We start from the raw sequence: 23,573 nt of genomic DNA on the forward strand, positions 1-23,573 counted from the left end.
TTTATTTTAGATATACACCCTTTATTATTATGTTAATGTGACAAGATGATCTGTCTAAGCTATTTGATTATGTCTTCACTTACACGCTGAAGAAGGTGGTAGGAACAACCGAAATATACGTGAAACTTATTTTTTTATTTTTTATTTTTGTGTTCCTTAAGTCTACCTTCGATGTCTGTATTTTCATTTACCATCGTCTCCATATTTTTCTATATATATACACACACACACACACTCAGTATTTATATTTTATTTTATTAAATATTTTTAAGTATTTGCATTGGTTATGTGTAATTATGGATTTTCATGATATCCTTTCTATTTCCAATAAACTGTCTAACTTCATTTTGACTTATATACTTAGAATGACTAAAATAAGATTTTCATATTTTGAACATCGTATGGTGAAAAATGGTGAGCTACTGTTACTGCTGAATGTAAAGTGTGTGGGAATTGTGGCCATGAGTCTGTGGCTCACAATACAGTACTGGTTTATTAGTCATCAGGTACCATACAATCAAAATGATTTGGCTTTCTTGGTACAAACTAATCGGAAGGAAGCAAATATTAATGACTCAGGAAGAAAGGTTACATAATACCAACCATTCATTACAAATTGAGGCCCAACTTTGTATTTATCAATCATTTAATTAATCATAAAATTCATTAAGGGCCGGAAATTGAAAAAAAGTGACAAAAAACAAAAATACATAACTTTTAATGTGTAATAATGTATTTTCAGTTTTTGAACCTTGGAAAACAAATTTCATTTACTTTGTACTTGACAGTAAATCAGATTTAAACTTGAAATATTAATTAATACCTATATAGCATTGATAATGTGCAAAGTATCTAGATTAACAACCCAAAGTCCTGAGGTGTTTACACTATTCAAACTGATTGTGTCAGTCAGGGGTTTAGACAGAGAAAAAGAAATAGGCCGTCCAAAATGGAAGCCAGTGGGTGTGGCAGAGCCGATTGGCAGGCCATGCCCACTCGGGGACACACCCCTCCCAAACATAAAAAAAAAATTAGAAAATTATGATCTTCAGAGGGCATTTAAAGGTGTTTAAATTTTGGAATTTTATCTACAAATGAATAGCTAGTGTTGAACTAGCTACCACAAAGATATTTCAGTTATAGGCACAGATTGCGCACGGCTACAGTTACATAATTTTTCTAGGCTATGCTTTACGTATTTCATGAAATATTTATAACCAGAAAGTTACGAACACAGTAATATTATGTTGGGAAACCGAATCTCAAGTACTGTATTGTATTTGCTGGCCACGTGCAGGCGTTGTGGGCAACTCAGAACCGTCAATTTTCCAGTGGGGTATAAATGTTTTTAATACAACGCATGTTGAAACTGAACTTTTCACTGGGTAGGCAATGGTTAAGCCTTACATTTTTTGGAATCCCCACTGAATATTGGTATAAAAACAACGTACATTCAATCAATAAAAGTTGTTTTTATCAAACGTAAATATAATTTAGATTTAGTTTAATGTAACAATCGATAGATTTGAAGAATATAAAGAATTTGATAAAGGTAGACCAGGCACAATTAGGCTAGGCCGAGCTGATTAGGCCAAGCCGTCTAAGCCGTCACAGTGAAAGTGGCCGTCCTAAATAATTGTTGGCCGTCCTAAATAATTGTTAGCCATCCTAAGACGGCCAGAGAGCTCGCTGTCCAGGTTATCAATTTGTTCTTTTACACAAAACTGTTGTATGCAAATATATAGTCATGATATGCCTATATATGGTTATGATATGCCTATATGTGGTCATGATATGCCAATATATGATCATGATATGCCAATATATGGTCATGATATGCCTATATATGATCATGATATGCCTATATATGGTCATGTAATGTCCATATATAGGCATGGCACATGTTCTTGTCAAACAAATTGTGATAGTCTGGAAATGGCTTTAAGTCTTTAAACAAATATAAGAGATAAACAAACAAATAAAAATTAGTAAATGGTAAGTTTATATAATTTCATCTAGTTTTTATGATTTAAATAGCTAATTAAATAATTAATTGTCTACATACGTAAACTATGAAAAATTATAATTCCAGAAAATGAGTGACTAAACTAACCTATAAACAAATATATAAAATAGAAATAAACAAATAAATGAATAAAAAAACCCAAATAAATAAATAAAAACAAACAAACAAATAAATAAATATATAACCTTTATCTATGTAGAGACAAAAATTGATTAGTACCCCGAGAGGCCTAGCTTTATTACACTATATTTGTCATTGGTAGTATCCTGTGAAAATAAATTTGCTACCATTACCAACAAATTTTTTCAACAATTAACTATAATTAAAATCACAGTCCTTGACATGGATGTGGTTGGGAACTTCCTTTGGAATAAGGCTATTTGTTATGATTCAAATCATTTCATAATACGAATAAAGACACTTGATAGTTTTTTGATATTAAGGTACACAACTTTTGGTCTCAAATAATGTGTTAAATCACTGGCATCAATTGCAAGCCTCAGAAGGAAATTTTTTTTATAGACACTAACCAATTTTGCTTACCATAATTCCTCAGGTATACTGGGTTGAGATGGGGGGAGGGACAGGGTCGATGGGTTTATATTGTGGACAGACATGCACAAAATAGAGTACAGTAGTACACTTGGAGACAAAATGCTAGATAGGTCTAGTCTGGGCCCATACAGAGAGGTCAGATTAGGGTCTAGGTACACAAAGAGGCCTCCTAGCATTTTGAGGCAGAATGGTAATACAATCACAATATAGCAATTTACATGAGTAAAAATACATAAACAATTGTTTAATCATCTAAATTAAATTTTATATTGAATAATAATAAGCATATTTGTGGTTAGAACTGCGCATGCGCGTATCCAATGGTGTCTGTGGTCAACAACATGTCTATTTTGATTACCGGGTAACCCTGATACATGCATTCGCAGTTCAAACTATGAATTAGCTTACTTAAAAATTGAAACCTAATCCAAATACAAATGTTTGTTTTCATTGCTTGATGTTTGTTTCATAAATGTTATTTTTGATCGCAAATTGTTATCTATTTATATTTATTGCACCTTGCATCCCTTGGCAAATGGTGTGGCATAAATTCCTGTATTTAACAAAAAATGTGTTGTTTAAGTGATGAAAACAAAAAAGCCTTTTTCATGTTGTCTGGTTATAAATTATTACTAATCTATGTAACAACATACTTATTTATAGTTTCATAATTGTGATTAATACTTTAAAACTTCTTGAAATCATCCATTAGAAAGTGCAACAAAAATGCAAACTATCTCAATGAAGAATCGTTCAACAGACAGAGTTGAATCACTATGACGATCGTTTTGGGATTCATCATCAGTGAATTAACTGAGAATAGACAGTATAATAATCTCTGAATTACAAATTCTATCAATGTTTTCCATACGGCTTGAATTTGTGAGAAACCATAAGTGGCACAGGGACATATGTGGATGTGGAGTGGGAGAAAAACCAGTAAGTATGTGTTATCACTATCGTTGATGAATTAACCCTAATCTATTAACTAGTCTTCTAGTATCTTGTAAGTCAGTCTGTAATTAGATCTAAGTGAACGCAGTGTTTGTGTAGGTGGCCCGAAGGGATTATCTTCAGTGTCATTTTGTTCATCAGTTATAGAGGATACAGACTGGGGGGTGTCTAGTCGTAAATATGAACCAAAGGCTGGCCTCATGGGGATCCTACTGGAATGCTATCCCACCTGGCTGGGAAGGGTGAATAATGTGAAATGGATCGTGTATTGCAAGTCATTCAGTCATACACTGACGGGGAAAAATTCAAACAGCCTAATGTTGCTGGCCTAGACGGGCTTTAGAAGAAGTGGTTATTAAGTGCAATTAATGAGTGATACACGACAACTGCTAGGGCTGTCAGAAAGGTCTCCGGAGGTTGGCCAACACTGCGTTCAAGAATTGACAATTCACGGTGACCTTGAGTGTGTACGAGGATATCCTGTTGATGAAAACCAGTTTTGAACTTGCACACACCGTCTGTGAGTGGCTAAAAACTTCCACGGTCGATACCGCTGACGCAGAAGCAAGTCACACTAGCACAGGACTTTGTTTACCAACGTCGAGTACTATTTCGGGCACCTACGTAAGATTATTGGTGTGTGCTTACTGATTATCTGAGGTGGCGAGGCTACCGGTTACAATCCCGTATTGAGGAAAAAGGCTATAACGTTACTTGACAATACAGATCACATGCGTAGTTCCGAAACTGGGTTATTACTGCATTTTGAGGAAGTCACCGTCCGACAGACATCTGCATGCATATCAGTTGATAAGCTGAGCTGGAGTAGAGTGAGCTGCCAAGGAGGGAACGGCACAACAATAAGCTGACTGCGACCATTTGTATTTTTTTCGAGCGGAACCGCAACCACCTTGCAATTTTGAAAGTTGCTTTAAATATCATTGCGCGAAGTTTTTCACAGCATCATAAACCAGACAACTCTCGTTCACTGAACGACAACGATCCAGGGAACTCTGTGCGCACATCCAAAACCCTGTTGGAATACCAACCTATTTTTTTGGTCTTACAGTGGTAAGTTAAACTGAACTTTATCACATTATTACTGAGTTTATAATTCCTGTATGGACAGTATTGTCTAGTCTATGTTTTCCTTTTATATTCAGAGGAATTCTTCAGGGAAATACACTTCTATATTTATAGATGACTCATAAGTTGACCATCTTACCTTTACACATTATTAGAAAAGCATTTGAAGTTTTTTTTATAATTTAAAGATTTATTTAATTGAAGAAATAAAGTTCACTTAGAAATATTAATACAATTAATTAGACAGGTTTATTATATATTTAATAAGTTTTTAAAAATATACCTTGTCAAATTACAAGATATATTTTTAGTCATTAGATTTAAAACTTATTAGAAATTTTCTACAAAGATGTAGTGACTTTAGATATTATGAACATGAAAACATCCGAAAAAACTACTTCAAACAAGTTAAAAACATTTAACAATAAAATATATAAAAGGGGGAAATGAATGAATTTGACTATAATGTTGTGGTTGAATTCCAAAAGTATTCACACAATATTAACCTAGTTTAGGGAAAATTAATTAGCATAATCCTAGAGATGGGCCCTCTTCCTTTTTGAAGCTGTGACTGATGTATGGTAGAGTTAATAAGCAAGGTCTTAATTAGGTTGACCTAATGAACCATTTCCTGACTTTGTTCGCCACCATTGTCTATAAAATCATAAAAGACCTTGAAAGGCAGAGATCGGCGATCTTTTTTTATTAGTAGCTACTTGAAAAACAACTACTACTATTACCATTATTAAATTAGGTTATCTTTTAAAGGAAATGTATTTTTTAATAAATTGTGATAAATTAGATTGATGTATTGTATTGGGTTAAAAAAATAGTAGTAGTAACTGTATTGGCCCATTTATGTCAAAATTTACAAAGTTGCTATGAACTAGATTGATATTATATTAAATTGCAAATTGTTCTGTGTTACTATCAATGCACATATCAATAAATTTTGAGCATAGTGTTTCGCATCACACGGTTGCATGTAGATGTAGATATGCGATATAAGTTTGATAGCCTCCTCTGCAGCATAGATTAATTTCAATAATAGGCCATATATGCAAATAGTGTGGGTCCTACATTTTTGAAATGGAAGTTGGCTTTTCTATACCCCTCATCGATTTTCTGCCCACAAAGAAAGTTTGATAGTTTAGAGATCAATTATAGTCTCTTCCAGTGAGGCTCAAAACGATAGCAAGCTTGCTTATTAGACCATGACATTAGTGATAGTCTGGCTGGGGTTCTAAAGCCTTACGTACATAATGGTTATAGCCAGCTAAGTGTTAAGACTAAATTCAAACACATATGAGAATCCCAGATTTAATATGCAATATGTGCAATATCAACATATGTTTATAAATTAAAAACTGGAAAAAAACAATGCAGTGGGAAACAATGGCTGGATCTTATAACCGATAAGCAAAAGCTAAAAAGTTAACAGTTAGAAATACAACATATATGTATATGAATATTTGTTGCATCAAGCAGGTCACTGTAATTTTTAAAAATATGGAAATTTTGGAAAAACAAGTAAACTAATCTTTGAGAAGAGAGCGCTGAGTAATGAGACATTTATAGTAATCATACACAAGGGATAATTCATTAAGCAAAAAATATGCTACCTTTTGAAAAAACTTAGAATATTTGGCAACGTATACTCATTTTGGGGAATTAGAAAACTAAGCTAGTGAATATGTAATAAAAAAAAATTCCAAGTACTATGTATGCTTGGACAAAAAAAAAGCTGACCAACATATCTCCAACATTTCTGGCACTTAAGTACGAATATGAAATAATCTTTTGCAACGCATGTGTCAATCTTTATTGTGCTGCTGGGTATGGCAGTAATTATCTAATGGGTCATCACTCATTTAAGCTCGTGTATGTGTGGAGCACATGAACAGTCTGTGTGCGCGTAAACACATGGCCTCGTTTTAATGACATATTGCAGCTTATTATAGTGTTGTGGGTGTTGTAAAACGATATCATCTATTGTATTACAGATTTTATGTCCTAAGGTAAATCGCGGATAAATTTTGGATAAAAAAAAATTATATAAATATATCTATTACATGACCTACTTAAAATCTGTAACTCTAGTTGGCAATTATTTTCTCAGTTAATCTATCTCTTTACCTTTTGTTCTTTTGCAGTTAGTCGATCTCTAAAGTTTTCGCATTTAACTGGTAAAAAATGAGAGAATGTTTATTTTTTATCAGTTAAATGCTAAAGCTTTAGAGATTCAGCAATTAATGTTAGAGCAAAAAGGCAGGGCAATTTGAGTGACAATATCACCATATATATTTTCTTAAATTTATATTTTTTGCACATCATTATTTAGTATTTACCGGTGTCAGTCTCACTGAATAAAAATCACATTACATATGCTCAATTGTTCTTCTGAGTGATACTACCAAATTTAACATAAACATAAGCCTACTACAGTACCTAATTAATGGCCAATTTTGATGACCAGCCAGGGCTCATATCCAGAGAGCTACGGTATTATTATATTATTTTCATCATTCTGAAACAAAAGAAAACCCTTTAATTAAATGCTTTTAGATAAAAAATATGGTAATCCTTCAAAAAACCTGAAATTCTCTCACGATATATATAACATGGAATTCTCTTTAGATATAAATACACAAAATATTCTGCCCTATAATTATATTCAAACTAATTATAATCAAAATGGGAATTTAGGATTACAATACAAAAATCATTCTACAGTTCATCTGTTTCAAGTTTTTTTCCCAGAATTATATATATTAGTGGTACAAGTTGTTGCAAACATTATATGCTAAATTAGACAAGGTATACATATCATGCCACTTATGTTTTTTATGTTGTTTTAATATATGATTTTTTAAATGAAGTTGGCCTTCAATATTTTAATATGGTGTTTTTATATAGTATTATATTTTCTCTTTGTATTTGTTTGCATCAAAATATTTTCTGCAAGGACCAAATAAAGTTAAAATGAAATGAATGAATGTTTGAAAAAATATATAATAGAGTAAGCATTATGAGTAAGTAGTATATTTCTACTATATAAAATCCTAATTCAACATATAAATTATTGTTTGCTATAACCGGATGTATATCCCTGATACTATGGGGATAATAAAACAGATTAACATATTAAAAAATATTAAGTGGGTTGACAATTCCTGTGGTAACACAATCCGAGACATCTTTCACTTTTCATCATATTTTAAGTTTCCTGTAATTTCTATTTTTGTATGTTAACTTCTGTTAAATTATAAATAAAAATATATATATAAAAGTGTAGGAATACTTTGATGTGAAACACACCAAGGAAGATGTGTTTCCAATGGGGTTCTTCTGGTGGTAAATTTGGTACATTCAACAATAAGTACACCAAGCCATTAAAACTAGGATAAAGCTTTATAATGTATTATAAACTAAAATCTTATTAATTAGGCTTACGTTGTGGAAGCTGTTTATAGCTGTACAAAAATTGTTCGATAAGATTTAGACTAAAACCAGAGATGGGAAAACAAGCACCACACTACAGTTTTATTTATTTTTTCTAAATTATTGTGCACGGACATACAAATTACAAAGCTTTTATCCGTTGCAAAATATTGGGTGATGGCCTGTTATGCAGGATGCCAGAGCCGTTTCAATATATCACACTGCGAATGTACTGTAACAAACTGATTGAGAATATTTTGATTATCGCGCCTCTGCACTTTTCCTTATATAATTATGAAGTGAACCACATTTCTCATATCACATCAAATTGCATTAAGAAAACCATAAATCATTTGCAATATATTTCTACATATTAATTTAATACTGTGTTATTCAGGCAATAAACATGCTTTTTTTATCAGTTCTTTTTTAGTGGTTTTCTACTTAGTAGCAATTATTACAATCTGTAAAGGTCATCTCTTGGGGGTTGGACGAAGCAAAATGAAATTACCTCAAGTTGGAATTTAATTGATTCTACAATAAACTATCTTTTAAAACGATAAATAATTTTAAATATTTCAAAGAATCATATTTAATTAAATTTAACGCATTATAACATTAGCAAGTCTCAGTGATATAAATTCCTTCTTTTCTTTCTTGCAATATAAAAAATAGTAGTGACAGCAATGGTCATGAAACCATATACAGGATTTGCCCAAACTCTATTTTGTGGTAGTCTACTGGAAAAGTTAACTTGCCTGCTTGTTAACTTTATTACCCTGGTTCTTAAACTGTTGTCCAAAAACAGACTGCAAGTTTTGGATCACAATTTGGATACATTCCTTCTTTTATTTCTCAGAATATAAAACATAGTAGTGTCAGTGTAAATAGAAAGATGCATTACATAAGCATTACATAAGTTTTATAAACACTGAAGAATAGACTTATAAATAAACAGTAAACTTTAAAATTAGAACACAGGTATTAAAAATAATATCAAAAATACTTTTTAAAATAATTGTTATAGAATCATATACATGACTTGCACTGATTATATTTTGTGGTAGCCTACACGATAAGTTAACTGGTTATTGCACTAGCTGCACCAGCATGTTTCAAAATTTGGACTGCGAGATATACAAAATTTGATAAAAAGTGATTAAAATATTATGTTTAATTGTCTGATTTCTTGTGAAGTAATCAAACCCAACCTAAAATTGACCAAGATACTTTATTTTTCAAAGTTTTGATGATATGACTTTCTTTATTTCTTTATGGGTTATTTGTAGACCGCAGTATTTTGTTCAACTTTACTATTAAAGATATATTTTTATTGAAAACAAAATTATAAAAATTAATTCAATATTAACTTATTAACTAAATTTCGTAATTATCATCTTAGCATAGAAACAAGAGAATTAAATAAAAGTTAATTTCTAAAATTGATTGAAGAAAAAGATTTTTTTTTTGCTACTTGTCATTAGACACTACATCATTGATAATTACTACAGTATTTGAAATACTATAGATTTTGTTGTTTAAAACAGTGAATAAGCACAAGGTCATTGCTTATGTCAATACTGTTGAGTGTGTATCACTGGAACATGACTTATGTTTCGTAGCTGCACCAATCCTAAAGAGATCAACAGAACATTTAAATAAGAACCTTAATTGGCGTTAATTGGTGGTTGTCTGCATTCATTTGGACAATTTTGCACCGAACCGCAATTACGCAGTTATAGCTACGGGTTAAAATTTGTCCTGATTGTGAAACTGTGACAATTCCCAGCTGACGATCATTTGGTAAACATCATGGACCTTACAATAACAACCTGATTTAAAAGGTTTAAAGCTACACCCATTAGAATTGATCTAATACACTTTCTGTCAAAGTTTTTGTAAAAAAAAAATAATATGCATATGGATTCCAATGAATTAAACAATATTAAACTACAAATGCGATTGAATAACAACATTAGTAATAGGATTTCAATGTCATAAGATCAGCTTATCATTTTATTAATACTAATTTGAACATTCTTGCACTCGTTTTGTGTTTAATGTTTGGCACAGAGATAAATTCACAAAGCACAGCCTTAGCATTAAAGAACCTCTGTAAAAAATAATATAATCAAAGGCCTTAAAGATACACAAAATATGTATAAAGTACTGTACGTCTATAATTTTAAATATATCAAAATAAAATACTATATGATTTATTGTTAAATCTTCTTTAAATTTGTGTAATATAATTTTGTGTGTATATTGTTGAGAGAGGATAAAACATATTATTAAGTTGATATTAATGTTACAGATGTGACTTAATATTGAACATTATATTATTATTATTACTCAATGCACTAAGAATAAAACAAAACAAAAACCAAAACCAAAAAAAAACTTGTGCCAATTAAAACTCAAATCTTTTTTTAAATAATTCAAGGCTAACCATGGATAGAAAAAAAAAATCTGGTGATTGATTAGAGCTGAATCAAGCATTTCTGGCATAGTTTAAGAACAATGTTATGCAATAATGGGCCAGAACATTATACAGACACCAGTGTTGTGTAATGTAACTGTTCCAAGTATACAAACAACTGGTATACTACCAGTAAACAAAATAAAACAGTAACCAATTAGTGCTATGCACGATAACCAAGACTCTTAATTGGGAGAGAAAAATCCTATGTTTAGGACCGAGTCCCGGATCTTGAGATCACAAGACGAGTATCTTAACTACCAATCAAAGGAACTCCACTCTAATTTTATCACGTTTCTCGCATCATCCTGTCAATCAAATTCCATTACTTGTCAATGACAAGTTATATTGGTAATTTTATCTATTTTATTTTATTCCTTTCAACACAAACAGCAAAAGTACTGTAATACATTCCATGTTAGGATATAAGCTGAATACCAGGGCTCATGACTTAATCTAGGAGTTTGTACTTAAAGGATTTCTGAAATTAATTTCAGTGGTACAGTAGTAGATTGTCACTTAATTTCTTGACATTTGATTGGGATTATTCTAAAATTAATTCTTTTCAATCAATCAATCAGGTATTTATAGAGCACGAATATCCACAGCAGAATAAAATGTTCAGTTGCATAATGATGTCTATACTTAGATAGGTTTAAAGACATTTCTTTACAATAATCAATTTTATCTTTTCTTGCATATAAGTAACTTTTCAACAAATGTTTCTATGTTACTTTAAAACTCCCAAGTTATAATAAGATTACATCTTAAGTTCTTAGTTACTTCCTCAGCTGGGAGTTTCTTGCTTTCTATGTATTGTTATTTTGGCAATAAGAATAATAGTAATAATTGAATAATAATAATATAATTGGAATAATACAATATCATAAGTATACCACCTGCCTTAACATTTGGTTACAATTAATGCTATAAATTGTATTATATTGTATACCATACAATGTATAGGCCTACTTATTGTTCGTAAACATTTTTTTTTGGAAATGTTTTCGCCATGAATTTCTAACATACGGTAAATTAATTCTTTTCCGAGTTGCCAGAAAAACAGATTTATATATATTTTTATTTATATTTCTCCATGATTTCCAGGTAAAAAATATATGTTTAATGCACGAAATTCAGAATAATTGACCAAAGTATCCTGCAATGTCTCTAATAATATCCAATGCTATCTGTTTTCCTTATGGTAGTTTTTGGCCAATTTCAAATTGGTTTTACCATTTATAGCCTTGGTTTCTGTTTTATATACTAAAACCAATGCAAAAAAAGATTTCCTGCTTTAATAAAACAAAGGTAGCGCTTAAGGTCTTCCTATCTACATGATCATTTTAAAGGATGCCTGATGGCAAATAAAAAAAGTTGCGTTGAAGAGAAAAACAAAAGTGCATCGTGACTCTGGATTTGTTCTAATTTCAGCAGTTCAACATATAATTTTGTAATAAAAAAAGCATATAACCTAAGCCTATTTATTAGGTAATACATTAATTATAGATGTCATTTATTGATTTGCAGGCATCAATCAATTAGTTGACAACAGAGCTCTACATTGATATATTCTACCAACTTTAACTGTTGGATTGTTTTTGAGAGAACTGTTTGTTTTGTACACCGAGAGAATTAGCATTGCTATTATTGGGGAAAAACATTTGTAATCTTGTGCCAAAATACCTGCTTGGTTCCTGTTGGCTACAGCGATAACGAACAGGCATCAATCAGAATAACGGTCTACACCGGTAATAGAATACATAGAGAACGACGCTCAGGGACCGGCCAAAGCTGGTCCCGTAAACAGACTGAGGTCGTGCTGCACGTAAAGGTTCACAATACGTGTAAGGAACAGATTGTCTTCAACCAAATGAGAATTATCTATATCCTACAGAAATAGCGAGCTGGGCCCAGTGGGATTTACATGCGTGGCACGTCCAACCTGGGAGAAGTGATCCTTTCGATTTGTCAATTTTACCAGGTTGTTGATGCTGTAATTAAGCGGGCGCAGCAGTAACTCAACTCGGGGATGAAAACAGACTTAATAAAGTAATTATAGAATTGATCAAATACAGGAAAAAAATATTGTTAGTAAACATATGGACAAATGTGTATGAAGTATGTAGAAACATTAACAAGTTAATAACCAGAAAAATATTTATATTTTTGACAATTATTCACTCTCTCTGACTTAATCCAGAATGTACTATAAGTACTTTGTTTTTAGAGTTTTAATTCGAACGTTTAAATGATAAAAGCCAGGAAAATACAAGCAAATTATGTGAAAGTTAATTACAGGGAAGTGAGGTTTAAGTAACAGGTGGCCTGGGGATGGAAGGCACAGGAATTAACATCTGTTGAAGAGTGGAATGAATAAAGTTATGAATGAAAACAACAGAGATACTTTAATTGGGCTAGGGAAGTACAATAATGACAAAAGTTATGTACATACTACAAATGATTTTGGTTAGCATAATTAGGAAATGGGGCTGGTCCCTGACAACCTGCAGCATACGCAGAGCCATTCCTTGTGGTAAATTATGCAGTATACATTGGTCCCCAATCCATTGCTCTCTTCTGAAGAATGTGAGGCATTCTTAAATGTGCCCTCAATATGGGAAAAAGAACTAAACACAAATGATTTTTATTTTATTGTAAGCATTCTTTACATACTTTATATAGGCCAAGGCGCACCTTAGTGATTAGTAGACTTACCATCAAATATCGTTCTAAGTTCAATTTCCAAATTGTTTTGTATAATAAAAAATGAAGCCAAAGTGTGTATATATATATATTTTTTTTTACAGGACTACATATATACATTTTTTTACAGGACTACATTCGTTGAGAGCTATGCTACACGATGTATTTATTAAGTCCTTTATTCGAACACTGTATTTAACTTTCTTTGAAGATTAAATACTACGCGAGTTAACATTGAACATTGCTGGCCAGAGTAGTAACCAAGGAATTATATATAAAACAGCATACATTTCCTTTTGTTTTAGTATAATTATAAATTGCTCTAACAAATAGAAATATCAAAGCACAGGAGCCAGATGTATACACTGGACCTCCATTATAAGTCCTTATCCGAGAAGACTTGGTTCTACCAACCGAACAATGGGCGAGGGGCGGCTGGAACCAGCACCGATGTTGAGGCTGTAGCTAGCGGAGCCCCTGCCTTACAGCTCGGCCACTCGTACTCTCAGCTGCTTAGAATTTCCACATGGCTGGTTTTAATATCAGCCAATCACGTATTCAGTGAGTCAATGGGAGTCAGAGCATACCCTACAATGCTTAAATTTGCTATTGTGACAACCGTGTGATGGCGTCAGAATAGCCAATTTAACACTAGAAAGGAAGCGATGTTTCCAAGAGTATGTGCGCATGCTCTTCTCTCACAATCGGGACCTCCACTGCCGAACAGGTATTCTATCGATCTTAATGATTAAAGTTTAAATAAATTTGCATACATATGACTGGTATATAAAAGAAACTTTGAATTATGATTATTTTAATTGAAATTTGTTAAAATATAGGAATAGGAATTCTTTTGAAAAGAAGATACTACAACCATGCCAGTATTAAAAATAACATAACGGTACATTTGTATTTTAACTATAGAATGCAATCTTATTCTGTACAGTAATAGGCTTACAAACTTTTCCTACTAGCAAGTCCTAGCATCAGTGACGTAGGAGACTTGAAATGGAGGGGAGCTGCTGGGAGTGAGAAGGTGGGTGATTTGGTGAGGGAACTGACTTGCAAAATAAGGTGATTTGCGGTGATTTTAAACTACAAGTAATGGAACAGGTTGGAAGAACTTTTCCCTTCTCACTACCAAATAGTTAAAAATCACCTCATATAACCTACCCCCACCACCCCCAGCATCTCCTTTCAACTCTATTTCCAGTCATTTAAATCTTTACTTCACACTGTGTACCACATATATTAAAACTTGGTATGAATGTATTAAATTCTTCAAACAGACCACATGGATGATAAGTCAATAGCTAACAGAGTATGTTAAAAATTACATGAGAAGTAATTACCATATATAAGCTGCAGTGCGATTAAGTTATTTCATATGGATGGTCTCAATATGGTAAACATATTGTATGCACCAATATAGTCTTGATAAACATGTCCTAATTGTTAAGTCAGAGGACTCTGAGGTAAACCACATTTGTGTTTGATATACATGAATGTTAATTATAAATACCAGGCAACTAAAAATAGCAATAAAAATAAAACAACACTATTTCAGAATGGAGCTGCGGTTTTGTGGTTTGAGCACCACCCTTCTACGAACTGGGTCCTGGGTTCTAATTATGTTAAGCCTCATAATGAGAGACACTTGGGTGATATCCCTCAATTGCCAAGTTAGTTGTTCCGAGATGCGAAGAAGAAAAGTCAAGTATCCTTTCAAGGCATATGAAAGTGGCTTTAAAGCACCAATTTATATTAAAATAAAAACAAAAAATTACAGTTACAAGCAATGGTGGTACCAGTGGAGGGTCTATTTTTCAAGGACCCTGGCCAAGTCTCTAGTCAGCCCTTTGGTACAGACCCCCTGTCGGACCCTCTGTCAGCAAATTTCTGGGGCCACCGCTGGTTACAGGTACTGTTACATGAATAAACTAGTAAAAAATAATTTGTAAAATACTAGAAAAAAATATTATACTACCTGTAACTAAAAATAGGAGCTTTTCTACATATAATTGTAATAATAAACAACATCAATAACTATTAAAACAATGATGATGATTAAAGATACCAAAAGAATCATACATTAGAAATAACAACAATAATGACACTATAAACAATAAAATAATTATGAGGAAAAAAAAAAAAAAACCAAATCACTCAAACATTTATATAATTTAAAAACAATAGTGATAATAACAATAGTAAATTTATAGAAATGTTTCCATCTTGAATTGTGTGTCTTTGCATTGCCAAGTTTTTTATTGCCATCTTCGATCGCAGAAAAACAGAGGGTGATCCCAGCATGATTATGACGGACGATGCTTAACATCAGAACATTATGAACAGCTATTAAGTCTGTAATTACTTAGAAGACCTTTTAATGAGTTAATACAGAGTTCAGCAAAACATCTGCTGTGTTCCGCATGTGCTTTATTTAGCTTATTAAGTCATTATTCGAATGGGACGAGGAAATCTACAGAGGTAAGGGCTCAACAGGTAGTCAGATTTAACTTTGAAATCCAATCTCTTTGAAATAATTGGTCAAATTATTAATGCACTTTTACTTTAATACTTTTCATGAAATATGCTAATTTCAGAAGAGTTCAATGAATTGTACTTCATCATCATGTGACCACAATATCAAAACAAATATTACATGGGAGTGGAGGAAAAGCGCCTTAGCCCCAAAGTACACACCCATTACTTTGCATTAGTATCGCCAACTAAATTGATGTGATAAACATTGAGCAAAAAAATCATATAATACGACCCTTTTTAAAATTTTTAAAGATGTGTACAATTTAGAGATTTTTAATTTTAACTTTTTATAGAGGAGTATTTTATTTTACACTTTCCATCCCCCACACTTCCAAAGATGTATTGTGCATTTTTGAGTTATATATTTCTTATATTGTATTATTTGAATCGCATTATTTGTAAATAACTTTTTTTTAATTGTAAAATTATGTCTTTATCAATGCGACAGCAGGACAGAAGTCTACAGTAGGACTGATTTGGATATAAAATTCTTGACTATATTTGTTGCCAAACTTTGATCCAAACACTTGAATAATCTGTGTTTGTAAGGGCTTCCTGTCTACATAGGGTTTGTACCTGTCAGCCACTTTTATATGCATTTTCCTGCATTTTATATTTCTAATAAAACATGAGTAGAGGTAAAAAAAAAATCTTTTTAAAGTATATAGGTTTATATATTTTTTCTTTTTTTAACCAAAAAAAAAATTTAATTTTGTTTATAATAATAACTGATGTATTTATATATACCAATGTTTATTTTTTTTGTTATACTGGTACAGTATTGTGTAAATTTTCATCACTAATGCTTTTTTATTCAATGAATTGAACAGTAATTCTTTTATTTGTTGACTAACAAAAATCAAATTTTGCTTATACCAATGCTTTATTTTGTTTGTTTTATTGGTACAGTATTGTGTAAATGTTCATTACTAATGCATTCTTATTCAATGAATTGAAAGTATTTGACATCAGTAATTCTTTTAGTTGTTGGTAGGGGGTAAATTAATTGACATGCCTTTTAACGATATTGAAAAACAATGCTGTAGATAAAAATGGCTGGATCTTAATATAGAAGCCAAGGAGGAACAAAGATCCTATCCAACATCTGGCAACCCCAAAACTTCAAACATGAAAAAAAAAAATAAAAAAATCTTGGATTCTTAGTTAGTAGAGTATCCGAACGGTCATTGGACGGTCTTGAGTTTGAATCCCAATGGGGACATACATTTTTCTTAAATAACATGTTGGCAATGATCGAAAGATATGCTATCCACGATAGTCACCTTCTGAATAATGTTATTTCATTTCTGTCTATATATAAACTGTCTCTTATACACATCTAGATGTGTATAAGAGACAGGATATATATTTATATAAGATTCTGATATTCTTTATTGTCATAACAAAGTCATGAGATTTGTTCTCTTTGTTACAAATGGGTTAAAAATTATAAAAATATGTACATATTTATATATATATTGTAGAATTTAAATACATATATACAAACATACACAGACTAATAGACTGAACTTTCAATTTGTTACTACTGTATTATATTGGCCTTCAACTAGATAAATGAATAGGCCATATATACTCTTCTGCACCATCTCAAATACCAATCCTCCGTCTAGAATATGCCTACTGTCAGATGTTGTCTAGGATTTTTATCTTAGCCGCGTGCATGTTGGCTCCTCGGGTTCGGTATCTTACGAAGCATAACAAGAAAAAATTCACAGGGGACCAACGTTAAGGAAGAGCGATGTTGGAGCAACAGCCCCAGCTGTTGTGAACAATTAGTGCATTGGCTTAATTCGCAGTCTACAGGAAAACCAACAGCGTGATGCGGCACTTCTGTGGAAAGGCAGAACCGTCCTGCACCGTAGGGACATTCTTCCACGGCGCAGATATGGACACACCAGAAATTAGACTTCCTCGTCTGATTATGCGCAACTGATCACCACCTACGTGAACGATCTATTTCCAGGCAACCGCTGCAGTGGAAATGGATAGGTTTTTAGCTTGTTCTGCTGAATCACCAGCTAACAACCACACTCCCCTTGCCAAGTTGCCGTTGTGATAGGGATGAACGGAGCTTGTACTCATCCGCGCTTTGACGTAGACACTTTCTGTTTTTGACAAGTCAAAACTGAAAGAAAAATCACTTAATTGAGCTTGTCTTGTATACGTCTTAAGTGTGACTTAGGTAAATCCTGTAGATGTATTGCCGAGTCTGGTAAACAGACTGAAAGTGCATGTAAACCATTAAAACAAAAACGGAACATAATCAGATCAATCTTCCGAAAATATCTAAGCTAATACTAACAATGGTGGAGAAAATCTAAAAATATACTACAATATCTATAGAAGTACAATTGCTTTCAGTTTACCTTTATGCATATAATCAATTAATAACATGTTTATATTTAATGAAAACAATAACTTATTTGGTAAAAATGGGTAAAAGAAAATTGAAATTTCATTCAAACAAGTTTACTTGTTTCAATTTCTAATTTTATTTTAATAAAATAAGTAATTATTTGTTAATACACTGAAAACATATTATTCAGACAATCAATTATACTTGTTTATTACTAGTTTATTTGTCCGTTATTATTTGCAGTAATACTGTAAGTATATGAATTTGTATTTGAATTTTTTTGTTGGAAAAACCCACCTTCCCACCTACTCTGCCTATGCATTTATAGACAATAAATTAAATCATAACTAATATATGAAGTTTAAAGAGAGTAGCAGATTATGGCACCCACCATCCCCCACAATGTCAAATCATGCACATACTTGTTTTTACTTGTTTAACTATAAAATGGCTACTTTGTGCTGGGACTGTGATAACAATGGCTTAGTAAAGAGAGTTTAAAAATAGCACTATTGTCAATGTTCAATTGAGGGTAGAATTTATAGAATAAAAATATAATCCACCTAATTAGTTTAGTAGTTATTGAGATACAATATGTATTTCTTATGGATATTGAAAAAAAAAACAGTAAAAAAAACTACACAAATAGTAAAAAAATTCCATAAAGATTGTGAAAAAAAAAAAAAAAAAGAATCGTCATCAGCTAAAAATGTTGTTTCCAACAACTCAATCGACTCAATTATTTCATTTGGAAAAATAATGCAACACAATATACACTGCTGACAGATGCGATGCAGACACTACACTTCTTTTACATGTGACTCATTACCACGGATAATTTCTTTCGTAATGAGTCACTTTGATTTGAATAGAGTTGATCATGTGCATAAGTGCCAAGGGATTAGGTATATTTAGCTTTATACCTAATAAACAACGTTCAGTTATTTCCTCGTACATGCAACAGATTGACTCAACCGAAGCAGTTATGAATTGCAAGTTTAGCTCACGTAAGTCGCCGACTACGAGGGGAACGTGGTCAGTTCACACTATGTGCGTCCAACTGCTGGCGTGGCTTGTTTCAAAGCAGCAGGTCCGAGTCGGTCACATGATCGAACTACATGTTTAGCAATTCACAGATGTCGTACCATTGTCAAAAACTTTTTTGTTGAAACTTAGCAAACTAATACAAATGTTTTTTTGTTATTTAAAAAGAAGTTTCTTTATTGAGATTACAATACAACGATAATAATGATGAATAACAGCCATGGTGAACTTATTTAACGAAAACCCACAGTTTGTAATTGTAAGCATCTTTATACAACTTAATTTAATAAAATCAAGCTACTTTAATTAAGACTATTATCATTATAATCAATATCACCATTTTGAACATGACCATCCCAATTATAACCTACCCAAATATTCCACATCACTACCCATGCATATCACTATCTCCATCACTATCACAACCATCATCACTCATACCACATCACCACCCCTCCTCCCACAATTTGTCAACCGTTACAACCTCAAACTATCAACAATCAACACCATTCCATTCACTGGCACTGTCGTCCTCATCACCACCCAAAGCATTATCATTATTATAACAAAATAATAAATATTTTATGTTGCAAATCATAACTTTGACTTACCTTCATTTGGAATAAACAAAAAAAATAATATTTAATGAAAAGAAAACTGTTTTATTTTTATGATGAAAAGGGCAAAGACCTACTTCAATATCTGCATGGCTTGCCAGTTTCATAGCTGAATCGTAGTAGCCAGCCCTAAGGAAGTATTCGACAAGCATGCGATCAACTCTCTTCTTATTCCACTGGGCTAGAGTGCTTTCCGTGCACATATCTTTCTCTTTTAAATGCTCAATACGCCTTTTACAAACCCGAGCGCTACCCTCTTCCTGAGATATAGCCTCTGCTGCCTGTGAAAATAAAAAAACAAAAAACAAAAAAAAAACCCCAGCATGTTATATTCTTGTTAAAAATGTCAAAATCCTGTTGGTTCTAATTGGCTGAGATATAGCATTCTTCATTTTGGAATTTTGGTTTTAGGCCCTGGTGGCTATTGACTGGAGTACTCCCCATTGTGAATAACTGAAACTTTATCCACTGGCCAGGATGAAAAAAAAATGCTTTGTAATTGCTGCTATGAATATTATAACTGACTATAGTGTTTTTTAAGTGCTTAAGAATATGTGAAATGTCTGAAAAAATAAATGAAATACTCCCACATAAACTAAATTTAGCAACTTTTATAAATATAAAAGCAATATAATGATCACTTCCTTCATTAATATTAATGTATTTAATGTATTATAAAATTCAATTATAGATTTATATTTTGGAATATAATGAATTCCATAAGCACTCGCACAGCTTAACACGAAGGCGACATGCGATATCATAATATAGGGAATATCTATAAAAGACACAAGTACTAAATCAAACCGGTTCATCTTAAGAAGCAGAACTTAAACGAGCCGCCAACGTTCTGACTGTCAGTACTACATAATAGTCTGCAATGGCAATTGCTTAAGTCCAAAGTATTACTGCATTTGTCACTTACGATTATTTTCAACTTTCCAGTGTTGAAGTTGCATAGATTTATTGCTAGAACATTTTCAAAAAGTAGACCAAAGAGGGCAGTATTTAAATGGCACACACATGCCTCTGAGAGTCGGCTATATTTCAACTCCCACTAGAGGCATGAAACGCTTATCTAACAAATGGAGTCAGAAGTAATGTGCACTAAGCCATAGTTTACTATTATTCATAAAATTCTCTCATATTTATGAATTAATTAAAATTATCATATTTATGTTTCTGCCAATCAGTTTAGTACCAAACTACTGTCCATCACAATTATTACACATTTATATTATTTAATATTGAGATAATTTAAACACTTAACCCAATATAAAACTTTAATACAGGCCTCCCCCAACCCCCCTTATTAACAACATCCCAATTAAAGACCACATTTCTGTGGTACCAATTAAACAAATTTCTTTTATCTTTATTATTCTAATTAAAGAGCAAACCTGCTACAGTCCATGGAACCTCCATCCCAAAAAGTGGTTTTTAATTGGAGGTAGACCTTTATTACAATTCACTCATATATATATATATTATTTTTCATCATTATTACAGTAAAATTTCCATTAAAAATTGTATTATTAACATCATCATTATTATAACTTCTATACCACTTTTTAATTTATCGTGATGTAAACCAAATGCTATGTAGGTAAGTATTTATCTCACATGAATAACGATTGCAATTATTCTGTTTTATTATTATCTATTTTTCAAAGACTTCCTCACTCAAACTAATTGCAAAAACTCATCTTATACTTTATATAAAAAAATCTATAATTATTCCTATCGTCTGAGAAATATAAAGTAACACTCAATTACTGTACATGTTGTGATTAAAAAACACACGCTCAATCAAACCTATTTAAAACAATAATGTTATCAATGGAAGGGTAGCTGCAAGCAAACTTTTAATAGAGAGATCAAACAGAAATTGAATGTTTCAATTAAATAAACTCAACAAGCATTTTATTTTAATTTCCCTGTACAGAAGACTAGGGGCTTATTGTCAATCTTCCTTAGAAAAATATCTTCCTGATTTACCAACGTACATAATGTATTGTAGACAACAACCTTTGAGGATTGAAGTAAAAAAAAAAATCCATTTTTGCTCATTGCTATTAAGGAAAACCAATACATTTTTATGTGTAATAAGTATAGATAATTATTTCATTCATTAGAGAAAATTAGAAATTAATTTCTGCTCATACCCTTTTTGAATCAGGATGGGATATCAGTATTGGGCAATTTAACGCAACTGAACTGAACTGTATTATTAAACAGTAAAATCATGGGTGATTTGTTCTACACCTGGAGTTGGGGCAGGGAAGGGTTTTCATGAAACACACAAATATACTATAGGTATTAATATTAACTGCATGAATCAAGTTGTCTGTATTTGTGAGTTCAGAAAATCTATAAATCACATCCCAAAAAAGTGTAATTTACTATCATTATTATTATTATCACTATTACATACCATACATCGAATTGAAGCCCTGGACTTGTTTTTGCGAATCGAGGCTACTTTTCCAAAGTAAAGAGGGTGGGGACTTTTTTCAAAATGAATGCTGTAAATTTTGTGAATTTGTACTATGAAACAAATAAGGCCACTGTAACATCAATCTGTATCATGGAGTGTATTTAACTGGCATTAAATCACCAAAACTACTGCTGTATAAACCAAGATTGTTTTCAATTTATTTTATTTAAAAAAAAAAATTCATGTGCAGTGTATTTACTGTATAATCTCGAAAAGAAGCCTAGGCTTATTTTGCAAAAGAGAGGGGCTTCAATTGAAGATGGGCTTCATCTCGAGATTAAGCCCCTTGGGCTTTAATTCAAGATTTTATGGTACTTTTTTACATATATTGCCCATATTTATATACTGTATTGTAAACCAACAAATTCAGCCTGCGGGCAGCCTGTTTTGGTGTTTCTTTATACCATAAGTGAACGAACGAACGAATGTATACAGGATCACCACCAGAAGGACCCACTGGAAGTAAGCCTTGATTTACCCTGACGTCAAAGCTACATTATTGCTTATTCGCCCTTTGGAATGAGTATCTGACATAAGGTTAAACATGTGGTTTTTCCAGTCTAGATTTAAACTGATTAATTGTCAGTGAGTCAACAATATCCCCCATTAAAATATTCCAGTCACTCTTGTGTTAAAATTATTTTCTTATAATATTCGTTCTCATTTTTTTTCCTTCCGACTTTCAAGGGTTATCCTCGGTGTTTACACCAACTAAATCCAGTACATTTTAATCAAGTTCATGTACATCAAATCGCAAAAAAGTGCAATTTGAAGGATAGATGATTGAAAAATCTTTATATTAATATAGGTCACCAAGATTAGAAAGTGAAAAATAATAGCAATACCAACAACAATAATAATGACAGCAATTGCAAAAAATAAAAATAATAAAAAATATTGAAAATAATAATATTTAGTAGTCACCTTTCTTTTGAGGGCAGTTAGTTTGTCCACCACAGAATCCAATAAATCTACAACCCTGTCCACACTGCATGGTTGGTCAGTGTCTTTTAAACAGTTTTCTAATCTTCCAGTCGCCTAATAAAAAAATGAAAAATAGCACAAATATATTTTAGTACAAAAGTGCGCAACTGCAATGAAATACAGAAATCATATCATGCCACCTTGATTATCGCTTGTTTATATAGAATGGTTATCGTATCAGTTGCAATTTATACTCTAGTTTCGTAAGGCAGGTGTTTGAATCTAATACTGCCATTGGTTTTGAGTCCTTGGGTTGCTGA

The 23,573-nt window shown here is 32.1% G+C and overlaps 1 protein-coding gene across 1 annotated transcript in view; it reads right to left on the bottom strand.

Moving 5' to 3' along the window:
* LOC117113989 (E3 ubiquitin-protein transferase MAEA-like) overlaps positions 1-23,573 on the bottom strand; it is a gene marked incomplete at its 3' end in the record, with an annotated part of 59,027 nt that overhangs the window by 32,715 nt on the left and 2,739 nt on the right. The window contains 2 exon segments of the mRNA XM_033257497.1: positions 19,910-20,113; positions 23,254-23,367. Coding sequence (XP_033113388.1) covers positions 19,910-20,113; positions 23,254-23,367 — 318 coding nt within the window.

Source organism: Anneissia japonica, unplaced genomic scaffold (assembly GCF_011630105.1).
Source record: "Anneissia japonica isolate Jap-2015-1 unplaced genomic scaffold, ASM1163010v1 scaffold281_len866295_cov195, whole genome shotgun sequence".
Lineage (NCBI taxonomy): Eukaryota > Metazoa > Echinodermata > Crinoidea > Comatulida > Comatulidae > Anneissia > Anneissia japonica.